Source organism: Falco biarmicus, chromosome 3, assembly GCF_023638135.1.
Source record: "Falco biarmicus isolate bFalBia1 chromosome 3, bFalBia1.pri, whole genome shotgun sequence".
Classification (NCBI taxonomy): Eukaryota; Metazoa; Chordata; class Aves; order Falconiformes; family Falconidae; genus Falco; species Falco biarmicus.
The window spans coordinates 29,993,139-30,011,256 of record NC_079290.1 but is presented as its reverse complement, the minus strand read 5'-3'; the positions used below and the strand labels follow the sequence as shown (position 1 = coordinate 30,011,256).

At 40.5% G+C, this 18,118-nt stretch overlaps 1 protein-coding gene across 1 annotated transcript in view; it reads left to right on the top strand.

Moving 5' to 3' along the window:
• Positions 1 to 796: 796 nt before the first annotated feature.
• Positions 797 to 18,118, top strand: part of MTDH (metadherin) — a 35,091-nt gene continuing 17,769 nt past the window's right edge. The window contains exons 1-6 of the mRNA XM_056331422.1: positions 797 to 1,492; positions 7,622 to 7,726; positions 12,056 to 12,137; positions 12,582 to 12,761; positions 14,256 to 14,324; positions 16,895 to 17,146. Coding sequence (XP_056187397.1) covers positions 1,088 to 1,492; positions 7,622 to 7,726; positions 12,056 to 12,137; positions 12,582 to 12,761; positions 14,256 to 14,324; positions 16,895 to 17,146 — 1,093 coding nt within the window. The 5' untranslated portion in view covers positions 797 to 1,087. The remainder of the gene's footprint in view (positions 1,493 to 7,621; positions 7,727 to 12,055; positions 12,138 to 12,581; positions 12,762 to 14,255; positions 14,325 to 16,894; positions 17,147 to 18,118) is intronic.

Genomic DNA, 18,118 nt, shown 5'->3' with positions numbered 1-18,118 from the left:
ACACCGCTGTATATTTCATAGAACTATTTCATTTGACGTATTCAAGCCAGTTTGCAGCACTCAGGATCTCACACAATGTGGCTGGTAAAAAAGTGCCCATGTTGTTACGTTACCCTGGTTAGTGTAATTAGAACTAAGAAAACAAAGGGGGTTTGGGTTTGTTTGGGTGTGTTGGGTTTTTTTGCAACGTTTTCAGATGCCTTCTGTGCAGAGGTGGCTCCGGAGGGGCCCCCACCGGCCCCTGCCTGGCAGCAGCACCCACCTGCCGGCCCCAGCGCCCGAGCGCCCGCCACCGCGCCGGGGCCGCGCCGCGTCTCCGGGGCGACCGCAAGCTACAATAGAGCCGATGAGCGATCGTTACTGTGGAAACGCGCCCACGGCGGCGCGGGTCTGGGAAGGGGCCGGGACACGGGCGCCCAGGCCGCCCCTCACCCGCTGCCTCAGCGCGGCGCCAAGCGGGCCGGGGGCGACCCGCTCCGCGTACCGCAGCACTGGCACGGTCCTGCGGGGGTGCCCCACCGGGGGAAGCGGCGCGGCCCCGGAGAGGCCGCAGAGGCCACCTCAGGCGCCCCGTGAAGCGCCGCGGGGCCTCCCGCCCCGGCCGCAGGGGCGACGCGACGCGGCCCCCCCGCCGGGGGCAGCCGCCGCCGCCGCCCCGCTCGCTGGCTGCCACGTCGAGGCTGGTCTCCGCGCCGCCCCCCGCCTCCCCCGCCCTGGGTAGGGCTGGGCGGGGCGGGGCTGGGCGGGGTGCCCGCCCTGCAGGCGTCACAGTGGGCCCCGCGCGCGGCGGTGACGGCGGGCGCGCTGCGGCAGCGGCGGGCGCTCGGCGGGGCGGTGACGTTGCGCGCTCGGCGGAGGGCGGGCAGTGGGGAGGAAGAGGAGGAGACCCAGGTGCCGCCGGGGCTGAGGCAGCCGCGTCCCGCCGAGGCTCCGCTCGCGTTCTGTCCTTCCCCCACCCTCCCCACCCGCCCCCGGCCGCTGCGGCGCGGGCAGGCGAGCGCGGCTCTCCCGAGGCCGCGATGCGCTCGGCCTGAGCGCTCCCTCGCCGCCCCGCCCGGTTTGGCTCTCTGCGGGGCAGGGGACCGCGATGGCTGCGGGGAGCTGGCAGGAGTCGGCGGCCCAGCAGGCCGAGGAGGCGGCGGCCCGGGTGCGGGACGTCCTGTCGGGCGGCCTGGGCCTGCTGCGCGCCGAGCTGGGCCTCGAGCTGGGCCTCGACCCGCAGGGCCTGCCCACCTGGCTCGCCCTGGTGGTCCCGGCCGCGCTGGGGCTGGGGCTGCTGGGGCTGCTGCTGGCCGTGGCCTGCGGAGGCGGCCTCCGTAAGAAGCCAGCTCGGGGCGCGGCGGAGAGGAAGGGTGACGAGGCGGCCGTTGCGGGCCTGACAGCCGGCGGGGGCCAGGGCAAGGCGGCGGGCCCGGGCCCCGGGCAGCTGCACCTGAAGGGCGACGAGCAGAAAAAGCGAAACAAGAAGAAGCTGCCGGAGAAAACGGCGCGGGTGAGAGGGGCTGCCGGGGCCGCGCCGCTCGGGAGGGAAGGGGTGAGGAGACGGTGGGGCGGGGAAGGCGGCCGGCCACGGGCGCCGGCGGGGGAGGGGGATGAAAGGCTCTGTGACAGCGGCGGGATGGGGACGGCGGCGGCGGGTATTTGCGGTGGCACCCGGCCGGGCGCGGCGAGTCCCTGCGGGGGGGGGCGGGCGGGACCGTCTGGCGAGGGGCCCCGAGCGCGGCTGCCTCTCTTCAGTCCTTGTCCCCGGTGCCCCCTGTTAGGTGACACGCCAGCCGGTCAGGTAGGCACCGGTGAGAAGGGCGAGGACCGACCGCAGGGTGTCAAACCACAGAGCCTCCCCCCTGAGCCGCCGTGCGATTCACCTGGGTGATATTTGCCTTGAGAAGGGGTGGGGGGTGTCCTGACTGTCTGCTCTGGAGCTGTCTCGTGTTGTCTGGGTCACTCGGTGGCTTTGAAAACCTGGAGGAGCAGCGCTCACATACGGAAATTACATGCTGATAGTCTTGGGTGATGAGGCAAACACTCGTTTGTTTTTAGCAGCTTGTAAATGGAAACAAGAATTACATGAAAGTATTTTTTTAATTAGTATTCATCGAGTGCTTGCAGGGTTAAGAACCACTAGTGGAGACCTTAGTATCATGGCTCGATTTCAAGCCAGGAGTTTTAGTTCAGGCAGGTATAGACTACTGGAAGCAGCATTTTGAGCCCCGTAAATGCTGTGATGATTCAAACTTGAGTAAGCCTTTTTGCTGTGTCTTGTCAACAGAACATGTTAACGTCAGTCTTGTGGTGAGCTTGCCTCAGTAGGAATATGCCCGATTTAGTTGTTACAGTAAGGATCATCTGCTTTAATAAGGAAATCTGTGTCTTAGCAGCCCCTTAAAAACAGATCATTCCTGTCATTTTTTTTTTTTTCAATCTTCAGTGTGTGGTGTGGGAACCTTCCATCTTTGACAGTATGTGGGCATTTCGTGAGAAAATCAGTCAAATGCAGAAATTATCAGTTGGCCTTTTAAAGCTTCCAGTTATCACAGTTTTGGGGCTTGAAGGGATTGCTTCTATAGCTTTTATTTTGTTAGTATGTTTGTAATCCTATTTATGTCCAAATGGATTATAGGAATGAAAGTGCAGCAGATGTCCCCTGCCTGTTAGAACTGTGTCTTTTAATTATATCTTGCTCTATAAAATCTGAATTGTTCCCCTAATGACCAGAAAAAGGAGAGGAAATTGGTTTGTACTTTCATTTGAGTCTGTGGCAGTATTAAGAAGTTTGGGGTTTATTTTAATGAGAAGGCTAGAACATCTTCAAAGAAAACAAAAATGGTCTGCATGTACCACCAACCTGTGTTTGAGCAGTGAACTACTGAAGTTGATTCTGGAAGTTGCTGAGCACCAGGAAGAGGAAGCATTTTGTTTCAGAATCTTTCCAGTGTAGCTAGGTCTCCATTTTGGAGAAGGCACATTGGGGATGCAATTTTTATGCCATTTTGAATAGCACATCTTTCAGGATTTAGTAGATCTGTTATGCCTTCTTGAAAAAAAAGACTAATCATTGAAATAATTTAGATTTTGCTTGGTTTATTTTCTTTAAACTCCAGTATAAAAACAAAACATAAACTCTTGCAAGTCATCATTGAAGACTCATGAATGCCTCAACAGAAGATAGAATGAAGAGGTAGATTAGTGCAGGGCTTCATAAAAACGAAGTTTGTGTTAATTTTGTATAAAACTTAACTAGCAGACATTTATGGTGAATATAAATACTTGTAATGTTTCAAGCTTGGTTTACTTAGGCACAAAATAAAAGTTAAGGCTATGCAAGAGCAAAGATTTTTCATAAGAGAGTGAAATAGTTTTTCAGCTGTCGAGCTGTCATTCTGTATTGTTAAGATTTGTAAAGTTATCTTTATAGTATTTCATATTCATTTTCTCCATGCAGAGGTGAAAAAAAACCCACCTTTTCCAAAAAGAAAATGCACGAACTGAATCATTAACTGTAGTGCAAATAGGTTTAGACCGGTGGCAAAGTTTAATAGGCCTGCCTCATGCTTGTTTTCCAAGATAAGTTTGTAAGACCTGTATTAGCATGTCACAATATTTTTTTTCACATGGAAAAATCCTCAAAATAACATTAGAAAATTTAAAGATGTAGCAAAAATTCTTGTTGATTGCTGCCTAGTCATTTTTGTCATGTGTTCTTGTACACTGCGATGCTGATACTGAGTTCTGTGAAGGGAAAAGAGTAAGCCTATTATCAGTAGATTTACTACAGGGTTTGCTATGCCAAGGTCTAGATTTCCATTGCAGGCATTTCAGAAAGCTTAGTGCAACTGGTCTGTAGCATTAAAGAGTACACTACAAATGTCTAATTAAAAGCTGTAGGGTTACTTTAATACAGAATTACTGAGCTCATCATATGGCAGGTGAGGTGTAACTCTCATCAGTCAGGATCAGAAACGCTCTTCGCTGTAGCTTTTCTGAGGAAAAATGAGTATTAAAGCTTTGTTTCTTGCACACGGCTTTATTTGGTTCCTGTATAGGTAGGGTACAACTTAACTGATAATTTTAGTAAAATAAATTTAGTTGAATAGAACTGCATTGACTGGATACAGTAGCGACTCTGAGACTGATTATTTACTTGCTATGGGCAGACAGGAAAAAAAATGAATCTGGAATGATTTAGCATTCGTTAACACTATAGTTTACAGAGCCAGTTCTGGCTTTCTTCAGCTGCTTGGAGCAAGGTAGTATCATGGTATCCTTACTTTAGATTCTGTGCAGTAAACCCAAAGCCTTTTTTTATACTTTTTTTTTTTTTTTTTTTTTTTTTTTAGCAGCTCCTGGCAGGGGCAGAGCTTCTTGTCTTCTGTCACAGAGTTCTTTGGCCCCTGTTATTTTTTTTTCTCTCCAAAAAGTCTCTTCATCTTTAATTTTAATTCCTTTTCCTTCTGAGTAATTGCTGTGCCTCTCTTCTGTTTTTTAAACCTTCAGCAGAAAATGGTGAAACTGTTCTTAGATGGGTTCTGTACAATTTGAAAAATACTACAGAAACTTGAGAGTAACTGTCTTGTGTACTCTTCTACAGCTTTCTAAAGACATTCGTACCATCTATTTGTAGATGCAAAAAATAACAAATTGACTGTGTACTTCCTGTTTGAAGTATTCCTGGACAGTAGATGCTATGTGTTTCAGTAAAAGCATTTGCATTTAATTGACAAAGTTTTCTGCTTGAAAGAACTTCTCAGGCTATGACTGGTTTATGCTTATTGCACTTAGAAATAGACTACGTAAGACTTTTTCATACTTTCAACTGATACTCGTGTTGGTTTTGTGTATGTGTTAACTGATTGTAGAAGTAGAGCTGTAGGATTCTCCAGGGCTCAAACAGAATATTGCTTAGTTTCTTAAGAGAAGCTTACAGAAAATAACACTAGTAAACAGATTCTTTCACTGGCCAAAGATATTCTAAGTAGGCATGTCTTTATAATGTGTAACTAAGGGCTTTGGCTAATAAAGCCTTGTAAAACTGAAATGATAGCAATTTTATTACTGCTGTTTGAAGTGTGAAACTGAGTTACCCATTGCACTGTACCATACTTAAAGAACCATGTTACTCATTTTAGCAGTTTCAGCAAAACATTTCTTCTTCTTTTGGATTATCTTAATGCCTTCAAATGAATGTGTGTGAAAAAGGTTCGTTTAAATATCAGGATTTTAAGGTCAGCAGGCAAGAAATGCGTTCAGAAACCAGTAGTATTACTGAAAGCACTATTTCTGCCTTGTTACATCTTTTCTGTAGCTTTTAGGATGAGGAGGAAAATATGGCAAATAATAAATAGCACAATTTGAATGAATTAATATTGGTAGTGGATGTTTAATATATTACCCTAAAGTTTTAAACAGTCATTTTGGCTGTAGTTCACTTTTTTAAAAAAAAAAAAAAACAAAACCACAACACTTCCAAATACTATAGAAAAGCTTTTTTCTTTCCTACTTCTGTTACTATCTTTGGTACATCCAAAAATGGTCACATGAATTTTGGTTAAAATTCTATGATTCATCAGTGGGAAGAAAATAAATGTGGAAAGCTTCCACTCAAAAGGAGGCTGTTACAATTCAGGGATACATTCAGGGAGAAATGTATCAACATATGAGTTTTTAAACATACTTCTAACAGTTGTTTATGTGATCAGGTAGCATTTTAAACAGTCATGTGGATTAATTTTTCCATAGGATTCTTAATGGATATGAATTAGTTTATTACTTCAGAGAAGCAGCTGATTTATTTTTTTAAAAATTATAGGTTAAAACTTATCTACTGAATTTGAGACAGATTAAGAAAGTGGGTTTCAATTTAAAGTGTATATGTAGTAGCTAAGACGTAAAGCAAGGTACAGAATGAAAAGAATTAGCTGGGTGTAAACATTTCTGACACAAGTCCAATCATAGATGCAGCGAATCTGTTATTGAGCTTTAATGCTAAATAACTTAGAAATAGTGATTCTTTCTCCAGCTTAAGTTCTTAAACGCCACGGGTACTAACATGGATTGAAAGACATCACACCACTAATAACATGACTGTGTGGAATCTGGAGAAAATAGAGGGGTTCAAGAACTGGTTTTTGGCAACAGGTTATTTTCAAGATTGAACATTGGGTCTTTGGTATCCCTCTGGAATTGAGTACTGTGAGCTTTGTTGAGAGGAACTTCTAGAGAGTGAGACACAAATCTGTCAAATATACTTCATTTTCAGAATGCTAAGGGAAATGTACCGCATCTTAGATATGAAGTCTAGTTTAAAGCTGGTTGTTGCAGGAGGAGAGGGGTTAGGTGACCTGATCTTTCAATTTCTATTAATAGTTACAAAATAAGAAGTCGGCATGCTGGCTAACTACAGTAAGCTGTACTATGTTATGCAGTGGTGAAATCATGCCAAGGCTGATATGTAAGCATAATATAACATGGCAAGACTTAAATACATTAAAAGTTAAATTGAGAGTCAGATCTGATACTTCAAGGAATAGTCACACTAAGTTGTAACATGGCCTGTGTTTTACTTTAAAGCAGTCAGGTCCATGTGGTGCAGTTAAAATAGCTTTTGGTTTTTTAATAACAAAAATAACCAAAGATAATAAAGTTTGGGCTTTATTTAAACAGAAATTAAAGCAACTATGAGGTAGTTATTTATGCTTAATGTCTTACTTAATTTTCAGTCTTTAATATATCTGAATCATTATGAGTCCATCAGGATGAGATTTGTGTGGACTCAGTATCAATTACTACTCTTGACGATTGTTTTTCAGTTAAATGAATGGCTAACAGTAGTAAATGCTTTGCTTATTTTTACCTCTTCTGCAGTTAAAACACAGTAGCTTCAGTTGCAGCTTTTTGTTAACAGTAGACATGACTTTAAAAGTTCTTACATTTTTGCATGGGGAATATATGGGCTAAGGAGGTGTACGCCTTCGCTGTCAAAGGTGACTGATAAAGATTAATGACTATCCAGAGTTTTAACTCTACATGTTAAATAATACATGCTAATTTTCATTCCCTTATTATGAGGTGAAAATGGTAGACTACTGTTAATGCCTAATAATCAAGTCTGTCTGAAAAGAACAATGGGTTGTCATGCTTCGTGTTTGACTTCTAAGTTCTGTTCTGCTATGAAGTTTAACTTGTGAAGGAAATGAACTTTGAGCGATATGCATAGGTAAAAAATGCAGAAATTTGGTCAAAGTAGAAAGGGTTTACAAAATTCCGCCTGTTGCTGAACTGCTACAAAGTGGTGTGTTCATGTAATTAGATAATTTATGGCACAGAGAACTGTGGCTGTTCTGAGAACTGATGACATTCAGAAAATCACCTTTTGATAAGCAATTCATATGTTAAGTAGGATTGAGATGAGATGAAGAGACCTGTTTCTTTCCTTTCTCGTTTCTATGTTTAGTAAATACATAATTGCAGTAGATATTTGGAGAACCAACCCACGATTCTGTCTGCTTTACTCAATAATCTTGTGAGCATTTTTCAGTCAATAAATAGTTGCATTTTAGTAATGGTGTAATTTGAGCTTTGCTTTCTCCAAATTTTCTATTATTCACCGTTATTGTTTACACAGCCCAATGGACGGTCTTTCCTTGATGTATCTGAGGATGAAGTAATACAAACTGTTCGTAAAGAAAATGTAAAGCAGCCTGTGGACACAGAAAAGAAGAATGAAAAGGTCAGTTACGTGTATGAAATGAAAATGTCAAAGTTTAGTGTATGTTATTTCAATACTAATAACTCTTATTTGTGATTTGAGACCCTGTTAACATGAGCGAAGAGGCATATTTCTTACTATGAAGAGTACTAGTCTAATCTGGTATTGGAAAGAGCTAAAGCAGTATTTTCTTCACTTCTGAGATCATACCTTATCACAGAATGTTTGCAAGCAAGCCTCCCTCCCCACCACTCACTAAACACCGGTATCTCTCTTCCAGTGAAGATGTTAAACTTACAGAAATTAAGTTTGTGTTTCATCTTTGCTGGCTTCTATTGAGATGCAACATAAAATGATAGTGGTGTTAAGTGGCTTGAAAATGCACTTAACAATTTGGGGACTGCTATTCAAAGGATTAAGACCATGTGCCTGCTTATTTCTTTTGTCAGATGTATCCATTATTGATCAGAGATTTTAATTTCTGATGACAAATATGGGCTTTGAAGTCTGGTGTGAACTTTTTTTTATGCAAATTAAACAGCTACATCAGAAACATCTCCTTAAAGCTTGGTCTGTAGCTTTATCTAAAAGGTAATTGTGCTAATGGCAGTGTTAATTTTTGCACTGGGGAGTCATATTTTCTTGCTTTATCATAAATACTGTCATTTGTAGGCAACGTGGATGTATTTACGATAGGCCTCTGGTGATAATTTTTGGCTTGGTTCTTCTTGCTAACGTGCATGAAACTTTCCTGCTGTCATGGATTTCTGATGTATTTTCTTCAACAAAATGCATTTGTTCTAACTATACTGAGAAATATTTGAAAAATAAATGATTATGCATTAACAGTCAGAAACCAGTAGCTGATTATTGTAATGGGTTTAGCTCGTTCAAGCTTTAATTAACTTGACTATCCTATAATAACTTCTTTTGCAGTTAGTATGTTGGCTCAAAGACTGTATCCTGCTAGTTGGCTGTAGGACTCTCAACATTTTTAGCATTGGCAAATAGAAAGACTTTTCTGTGAAATGGGTTTGCCTTAAAATTTTGTGCCACGCACTTATTTTCTTTTCTCCATGTGTCTCATATCGGATTGACTTTGCAGTTTTTTTAGTAATATAAGGAAAATTTGATCCTGAAGGAATAACTGTTTTTCTTCTCACCTTTCATTTTATCTCAAGCAGGTTTCCAAGTAGGTAAGGTGTTGTAACACGTTAACTTGAGCTTTACCTTAACGTTGCAAACAGTGATCTGAATTTTAAAATGTTAAGTTGAAGTTGCAGCTCCAGAAAATCATTACCACTATATGGATATGGATGCTTATTCAGCTAGCTATGTTTTCCTATCATCTTGGAGAACTGTGGGCAAAGCATGATTACCTCAGGGGTTGATTGCTAACCTTTCAATTAAAAACATATCCAAGAACTTTCTTTAAACTATGGGTAACTTTGCAGGCATCTTAATTATTTGGTTAAGCCTCTCAGGACATCTGTTACATTTGTAACATTGCAAACCTGCTGAGGAGATAGTAAGAAGTCCTGTGTATGTGTCTTTGTATTGCTCGGGATGGATGCTATCAGTCAATAGGTGGGATTTAAGTAGTATGTGCATGTGCCGAGATGTATGAATATATATATAACTTGACCTGAAGGGTATGATTTCTTTTCTTTTGTGCTTGAATATATGCTTTCAATGAAAATTGTACTCCCTTTGTGTTTCTGTATCTCTTAGCTGCTTCGGGGTTCTGAATTTCATGCATGTTTTTTCAGGATAGTTATTTACTTTGTGTTGTCTTGGGGAGAAGAAGCTTTAGGTAATGTCTGGATTGTGGCTGTTCATATGGTTTATAGTTCTCTTGATGCTTTGAATACTTTCTTCCCTTTTTTCCATTTTAGTGACTTGTGTAGTACAGGGGATTTTTTTAGTTTTTAATGTGAGCAACTGTATCTAAGAAGTGACTCTGGAGGAGATTGCAGCATGTTAAAACTTCATTGCCCCTTGGGTTTGCAAACACACAAGTACTTTGTGTTGAACACTAAAAATAAATAGACCATTAGGGATGAGGAAGAAAGGTTTTGTGTTTTGTTTTTTTTTTTTTTTAATTGTTCTTGCATGGGGGATAGTGCATCTTAAAGACTTACGAAATTTTGGCAGGCTTGCTGAGTTCCTCATGTGCTCTTTGGCTGGTGGCGGAGCCAACACTGGCAGCTTTCTGTGTTGCAGAAGGTGACACTTTGAATGAACAGGCTTCTGCAAAATGACCCACTAGCTTGCTCAGTAACCTTTAACATCTCTTGCTGTTTCAGTCAGTTTGTTACTGAGATAGTGAATGTTACAGCGCTAAGTTGGCAGGTGGTGAGTAAACTGGATAACTAATTACGGTTCTGGTTTCTCAGGTCAGGTTAGGAAAGTAAATATATTTTCAAGATTTGAATTCTTAGTCATACTAACAAATAGGGGGTTTAAAAACAAACTTATTTTCTAAATTATTAAGCTTTGGTTTTGTGAGAAGTGTAAAATTTGATGCCAATAGCTCTTTAAGAGCTAGTTATTTAAGGAATAGGAGTTATAACTTGGAGGAGCAGCCATCTTAAACTGTCATCTAGGAGACTGCTGAGGTCCTTTTGGGTGTTCTCTTACTGCCAGAGGACAGTTGGGTAGTTAATGGCTTTGTGGATGGAAGATTGAGATCTTAACTTCCACTCTCAGTGTAGTTGAAAATGGGAGATGTAGGTAAGAACTACTAACCTTTCCTCCGTTTCAGTTCCAAGAAGCAATTAATAAGTGGGTTTCATGCTGTTTTTCACTTCCCTGTTTAATTCTTTCCGTAGAAGGTGCTCTGGCAAATAATTTGGCTTCTTCATATTCTTAGGACTAATTCTTCTGTTTGCTTTTGAAACCAGCCCTTCTCTTTTGGAGGCTTTTTAGAAGTTAGACAACTGGTATGGGTAACGATAGTCTACTGAGCAAATAAGTGAGATAATTCAGTTTGGCTGTATCTGTATTGTGGGTCCCTTAGTGCAGTACACCATGAGTTAACTATTCAAGTCTGTTCTCTAAGTGTTACAGGTGTGTTGGCACAGCATTGCATATAAGCAGTGAAATTTTTATTCTCTCTGGTGCCACACTAACAAGCTGTACTACTTTCATTACCTCTATTGAAGCTACATGATTCTTTTTGGTCATGCTAACTCAAAGGCATGTGAACTGCAGGCCATTGTGGACCCATGGGATATCTGCTGCAGCTGTGGTGATAATTTAGTTGTTACCAACTCTGAATTCTAGAGAGATTATTATACTGTTCTTGAACATCTAAGACTAGAAGAAAATCGTGTTTGAACTTGGGTATAAAGCTGGCAATTACTAGTTGTACTCTGGCAGAAGTACATATTCCAGAAAAACGTTCAGCATTCTTAGAATATTCTTATTTGAATATTCCAGAGACAGTGAATCAGTGAATAGTTCGCCTTAACACATTTGAGTAGATAGCCGTCTTTCTTTAAAAAGTCTGGGGTTTTTCATTCAGGTTTATCTGGTAGTTCTTATACCTTCACTGGATTGAAAAGCTTCTCAGTACTGTATTTCCTTTCTAAGAAGGTAGGCAAGTCAATTTGTCGTCACTTCAGCTTATCAAAAGATTAAACTCCAAGGCTTTCTGCAATATACTCTCTCGCAGTATCCTGTGTCACTTTTTGTCTTTTTTCTGTATCTTTTTATCATTTGATATTGCTACCTGTTGCACTAAAACAGTTTGCAGAAATAGTCATCTCTGTTTCTCTTTATCTCTGCTTGTATAGCCAAGAAGCAAGCCATAACTGGTGAAACCTTGAAAAAAAAAAAACCAAACCAACAAAAACAACAACCACCAACCTGTATATCTATTGTATGGACTTTAACCACAGTTCCAGTTTTGAAGTAATTTTCCAAACTGGAATTTTTATCAACTTTAAATTTTTGAAGGAGCCACTGGCATTATTTATTTCTCCTCGTATAACTTTATACTCTGCATAAAACAAATTTTGCCGGAGTGAAATCTTCCTGCCAAACTGCGACTGGAAGAAGCTATGCTGCTTCCACCAGCCTTTGTGCTCTGCAGCAGAAGTTATCATTCCCCCCACCTGCCATTTGTGTACTATGGAAGTAATATGAAAGACTCATGCAGTCTTATGTTTGGCAATTAGTATTGTTTAGTACTCTTTTCAAGGGACAGTCCATACACAGGGTTGTTTGGTCAGGAAAATCTGTTTCAAATTTACGCCTTTATTGGGGGGGGGGGGGGGGAAGACTCTAAATCACTGTGACAGGTGATCGCTAAGTAATTATTAAGATAATGTTTTATTTTTATTCTAGTCAAAGAAAAAAAAGAAATCCAAGGGAGATGCTAAAACGGTTCAGGATATGTCACGTCAAGATGGAAAGGAAGTTGATGAAGGTACTGAACAAAGACAGACAGAAAATGCAATTGGACATTTTGGCTTAAATGCTGTTAAGACTTACTTGTGCTTCATAAAAAAACATAAGACTTTTTGTCATAACTCTATAGTCATGTATTATATGTGGAAACCTGATCTTTGAAATGACAGTATTTAACTTACGGAGGTTTTTAAGTTAAACGTAGAAAAACTGAGGAGTTATGGATAATAGGGCCCTCGTCTTGTTCATGTTTTGCTCTGTGAAGCAAAGTATCATCACGCTGCATCCAGAAAAACTTACCTTTGGCCAGCTATCCATGTTTTCAAACTAATGTTGAAGTTGACTGCTATGTCTGTGACTTTTAGACTGAACCTGTACTCAATTTCAGCTTGACATGAGACAATTTAAAACTCTCCTTTTTGCTCTCCGATTTATTTATGGTTTTATTTGGGGGCTATTTTAGGAGCCTGGGAAACGAAAATCAGTAACAGGGAGAAGCGACAGCAGCGTAAGCGAGACAAGGTGCTGACCGACAGTGGCTCAGGAGAATCAAATCTCCAAGGGGTGGAAAATACAGTTTCTGTATCCATTGAACAACTGATGCCTACGCCATCGCTTCCAGTTGGCCTCAGAAAAAATAAAGGTATGGTGGTTGATAGGTCTGTGAATGTATTCTAGGAAGGTTACTTGAATGCTTAAATAGTAACTCTGTTTTGAATGTATGATATGTATATTTGGAGGTGTAACTCTTGAGGATTAGTTCAGGCTACGTAAAGAAACTTTTCATTGTGCAAAACTCCTTTTTTTTTTACAGCCACGCTTTTGGAGAAGCTCAGGAGAGAATGTTCTGGAGTAAGTGGCTGAGACACTGGCCTCCACACTGGTGCTCTGTCAGTAGCTGCACAGCTGCATAGGCATATGTCCCCATTCCTTCACTTCTGCTCTGCTGACTGTGCCCTTTATATTTCTGGAAACTTCAAAGACACTCTCAGCACTGCTGCTGGCAGCGCCAACTCCTTGACTTTTTGAATGCTTCCTTGTGGGAAGGTTATGCTCATGAGTTATCTTTACAGATCATTCACTGCATGTAGACATTTTTTCCAACATAGTAGTACCTGTACATAAGCTGTTCATAATGGTGGGGCACATCTGGCTCAGATTTTGTAATCAATTATTACAGCTAAGGATTCAATAAGAAAATGTAGGCTTTAACTTCTGTGGCTGCTACTGTTTCAGAAAAAAGTTGCATGGGCCGGTTTAAACTGTGTGTAGGCACAGGAATTCATACTTGGCTGCAACTGAGAAATGGTTTAAGAAGCTAAAAGAATCCGAAGACAAACAGTTTAGCTTTCTAATGCACTTTTAACATACTGATACATTGGGTACTTTGATTGGATGAAACTTGATGTTTTAGCAGGGTGACAAAAAGACTGAGCCTTAGCAACTGTCTGGTACCTAGTAACAACTTAGTGAAATTTGCAAACCTTACCTGGTGATTTTATTGACGCTTGTTTGCATCTTGACAGAGTACATGATTCTTGTCCCCAAGGATGAGATCAGTTGTTTCCTGTTTTCTTTTTTTCTGTCCATTTACACAGAAACAGCCTCAAGAAATGGTAATTCCAACTGTCTGTATATGCTCTGTAGCTAGCCATAACTACTGTAACCTTTCTAGCCAGAGTCCTTTATGCATTGGATGTTCTTATGTGTTGCCTTGTACCAGACACAGCTGAATTCTTTCCAGCTTAATCTAGTGTTTTTATGGTAAGGTGGAAATTAGAAATAGCTATATATTTCTGAAATAGAGCTGCCCCTTGATTGAAAAGGACAGCCTCTGTTTTCGATTTCTGCTCTCCATTCTTGGGAAAACTAGCTACAGTTCTTTGAAATCTGTGGTTGCTTGGTTTGTAGGCCCTAAATGAATTTTTTGAGTTCTTTCTGTTTGCAAAATAAACACAGATTTAAAAAAATAGAGGATTTTAATTTTAAGCTTTCTGGGAATGTCGTAATTTACTTTGAGGTATTTGGGTTTTTTTCCTTAGAATATCAGTAATGGCTACTTTTCTAAGATTTTTACAGGTATTGCTGTTTGATTAAAAACTTACTCTAGCTCTGTTTTCTCTTACTTCTTTATCAGGTGATGTACTTCTGAATGCACAGGTTAGCAGCTCTAAACCTGCAAAAGGGGAGTCATCAATTCCACAAGGTAAAAGGCTTTCATTATTAGGCATCCTAAGTAACTAGAAGTGTTTTACAGAAGTGAAAATACAAAATGTTGGTGCAGGATTTTGTGCAGTTACTGATCTTATCTTTATTAATAACACTGAACTTTATGCAGCTGGTTTTTTTGGTTATGTAAATGTTATACTTCTAAGTTGCAGTTACTTCTTAACAGGTTGAGAATAGTATGTGTAGAAAAAAGGTTCAATACGTAGATTTTTCAGACAGATTACCTATTGTACAAATTGTTATTTCCAGAACAGTACATCTTATTCTCAGGCTTCACTTAAAAATTCTTTATGCTAGCTTTTCAAACTTACTCATTTTTTTGTGTTAATGAATTGGTTAGTTGTTCGAAGAAAAACTTAATATAGATAACTGCAAAATCTCAAAGATACCAGTCCTGATTATGGCAAAATTTGGACTTGTTCCAGATTGTATACACAAGTTACTGGGTTCTTTACATACTCCTTTGAGAGGCATATTTTAAATACATTAATTTCGCAAGTACTTAAATATGAATGTATGTTTACATACCTGATACTATCATAGACATAACTGTTGAAATATTTGGCTATTTTTAGGCTGCGATCAACTAGTGAGTCTTAGCAGTTTTCTACTAAGAGACATTGCTATAGTAATGCTTGAAGTAAATTAGTTTAGCATAATGAAATCAAAATGGTGGTTTTGTACTCGTAGCCAACATCAGTGGTGTTGCTTTAATGAAAAGTAGTTAGTGTAATTAAACGAGTCAGCAAATGAGTTATTAAAAGCGCCCAGGTCCAGAAAGTGAATCACGCTGCTGGTTTTTGAGAGCTTTACTTACTTCATGTGCAAACTTCCTGGACTGTAGCCCAGAAGGAGGGAACTCTAATATTCAGAGACGCATAATGAGAGATCAAGAGGCCCTCGCCAAGCTTCAGTAAGGGAAATTCTGACTGGCCACAAGGTGAAAAGCTCTTCGAGATAGTTCAGAGCATCTCTGGGCAATCCACCTTTATGTTTTTTGGAACTTGAATAATGTGGTTTTATTTTGAAGTTAGCTGTGCTTTGAGCAGAAGGTGGAGCTAGGTGGCTTCCAGAGATCCCTTCCTATCTTGAGTTTTCTGTGATTCTGTGAAATCTTGCTGGTTGTATAGAAGGTAAATGTTTGTGACAGAGTAGTATGATAAACAGAGTAATCAAGCTCCTGCTTCAGGACTTCAGCTGTCGTCTTGCAAGGTTTCCAAGAGAGTTGGTTTTTAGCAGCTACTGTTTGCCTTCTGTCTCTGCTATTTTTGTTGTTGCCTTCCCCTAAGATGTCCTATTATCCTTAAAGGATGTTGACTGACATGAACAAGGTTAGTGCCATGGAGAAAGGGCGATGTGTTTAGGCACACAGTTTTTAGTGACCTGACAGATGTCTGTGTTTGGAAGTGATTTGTCTGAGAAAATGTAGGCATCACCTAATCAATTCCTTGCCAGTGAAGCTGCCTTGAATGTGGTATGTTCATGCTGCCCGAGCTATGAGTTCATTTGAAGAATAAAATATTTGGTCTGTAGTTTTTGTTGGCACATAATACTGACCAACTTGTGCATCAGGTTTTGGCTGACTATTTAAGTGTTACACTTGCAATATGCAGGTATTTCTTAATTGTTTGTAAATCAGTTTTTCCTGTTGTTTACACTGCATATGTAAAAAGAGGGGATTTGATATACAGAACCCTTTGAGAAAGGTTTGTGATATATATGAGGTCAGGCTGGGTGCAGCACTTTGTTTTATAGGGACATAAATGAAAAAAAAATTACTGTTACCTTCATGTCTCGGTGTACTACTGACTGCTCTCAAAGTATACATTAAACTTGCTATAGCTAGTAATTTCTCATCAGGGTAAACTGTTGCAGTCCTGTGATCTTTTACCTTAGTGTAATGTAAAATAATTTATTTCGAGTGTTACCATTATTATTTTTTTCCTCTAACCTTGATGGACACCATGGTCAATATGATAGCTATGCCCTTTGTAAATTCCGTGTAGTGTTTGGGAAGCATTTTCTAATCCTTGGTCGTTTCTTGTACTTCCTGCTTAGAGAACTGCTGTATGCATTTATAAAACAAATCGTTCTCCATTTAGTGTGTGAGGTTTTCCACAAATCATCACCATACTCTGTAAGCAGTGTTGGAAGTAGCCACTACCCACCCCCTACCCTCCTCCCCTCGTCTTTTGTTTTGGGTGTGGGGTTTCTTGGTTTTTTGTTTTGTTTTTTTGTTTGGTTTTTTTTTAATCTAAAGGATCTGGTTCACCAAGGTATCAGTCCTATAAAGAAAGGGATGCAGGAAGGAGAGTGTAGTTTGATGCTGTTTTTTCCTCACTCTCCAAGTTGGTAGACAGATGGTGCGTGTCATCTGAACTGGAAAATCAGCTGAGGCGGAGCAGCAGCTCTTCTGTATCACACTGGTGTAGCAAAGCTGCTGTTCATTTGTACTTTCTTTTTTAAGTGTATATACACATAAATAATATCTTAATTCTTCATCCAGTTCTTAATTTAAATAATGTTTTCATTATGCATGTATTTAAGTTTCTCCAGGATTGAGTGAAAGCCATACAGTAAATGGAGGAAGCTGGAACGAGAAGTCTGTAAAAATCTCCTCACAGATTGGTGTAGGGGAGGAGAAATGGACATCTGTTCCTTCAACTGCAGCTGGGAAGAGGAAGACTGAGACATTGGCTTGGGGCCAGGATGCTGGAGATGCTAATGGAAATGGAAAGGACTGGGGTGTAACCCTGGTGGGCAGGCCCTGGAAAGAGCGTTCTTTGTTCACTCCTATTGGTAAGCTATTCCAAAGAAAACTTGCTTCACTTAAGCATTTTTACATAAGCTACTTTTTGGTAGTGAATCTCATAAATAGCTTTATGTTTATATATTAAAAAATCTGGAAGTGGTCTGGGGAAATGTGAACTAAGCAGTCTGTTTACTGTAAGTTCTGGTGGTTTAACATCTATGTGTCTTGTTTACAGTTTTAACAGTTTGTGGAATTTATCTGAAATAATTTGATTTCTGTGAAGGAATCAAATTTTTTTTATGTCACTTTCTTAAAATTCTGAAAGTGAATACTAAGCCATTTTGAAATGTAACTACTTTTTTTTAATGAATGTCTTAAAACCCAGGTCATAAATCTATTCTGTTGATCGAACATGATCAAATCAACTGTTCGTTTTTGGCAGATATTTGTTTAGGCTGCAGGCATAAAGAGTGTTCAGCTCTCATGAGGTTTAGTGTTACACTGGTTTTCTTATTAGAAATCGGGTTTAGTCTTCTCAGTACAATTTTATGCCTCTATCACTTATACTGTCCATAATAATAATGGAGAATTCTGGGCAACAGCCTTTAACTTAGTAGATGCTGTAATACAGTCCTTCTGACTGTTCAGTGTAAGTGATCCTTGCCTTTTCTGTAGAGCAGTATTCCTTTGTAGTCAGCAGCATTGCTTTAGTCTAGACCTTTTTTACTTGTTTCACATATCTTGAAATGTTGTTCCTGAGGCTGGACCTGCTATACCATTGGAAGCTATACTATTGCCAAGTAGAGTCAAAGAGTTTTTTTCATATTCCAGTTAGCTGTATTCTGCTGTATATTCTAATAAGGTAGTTCTTAGTGACTGGGACCAGCTTGATGTTTTTGTTACCAAGAATACTTCATGCCTGGCCAGGCTGATTTGCTTCTGGTAAAATTACTAGTTTTGTGGGTGAGGGGAGAGCAATGGACATCCATTATGATGACTTCAGTAATGCTCTTGACACT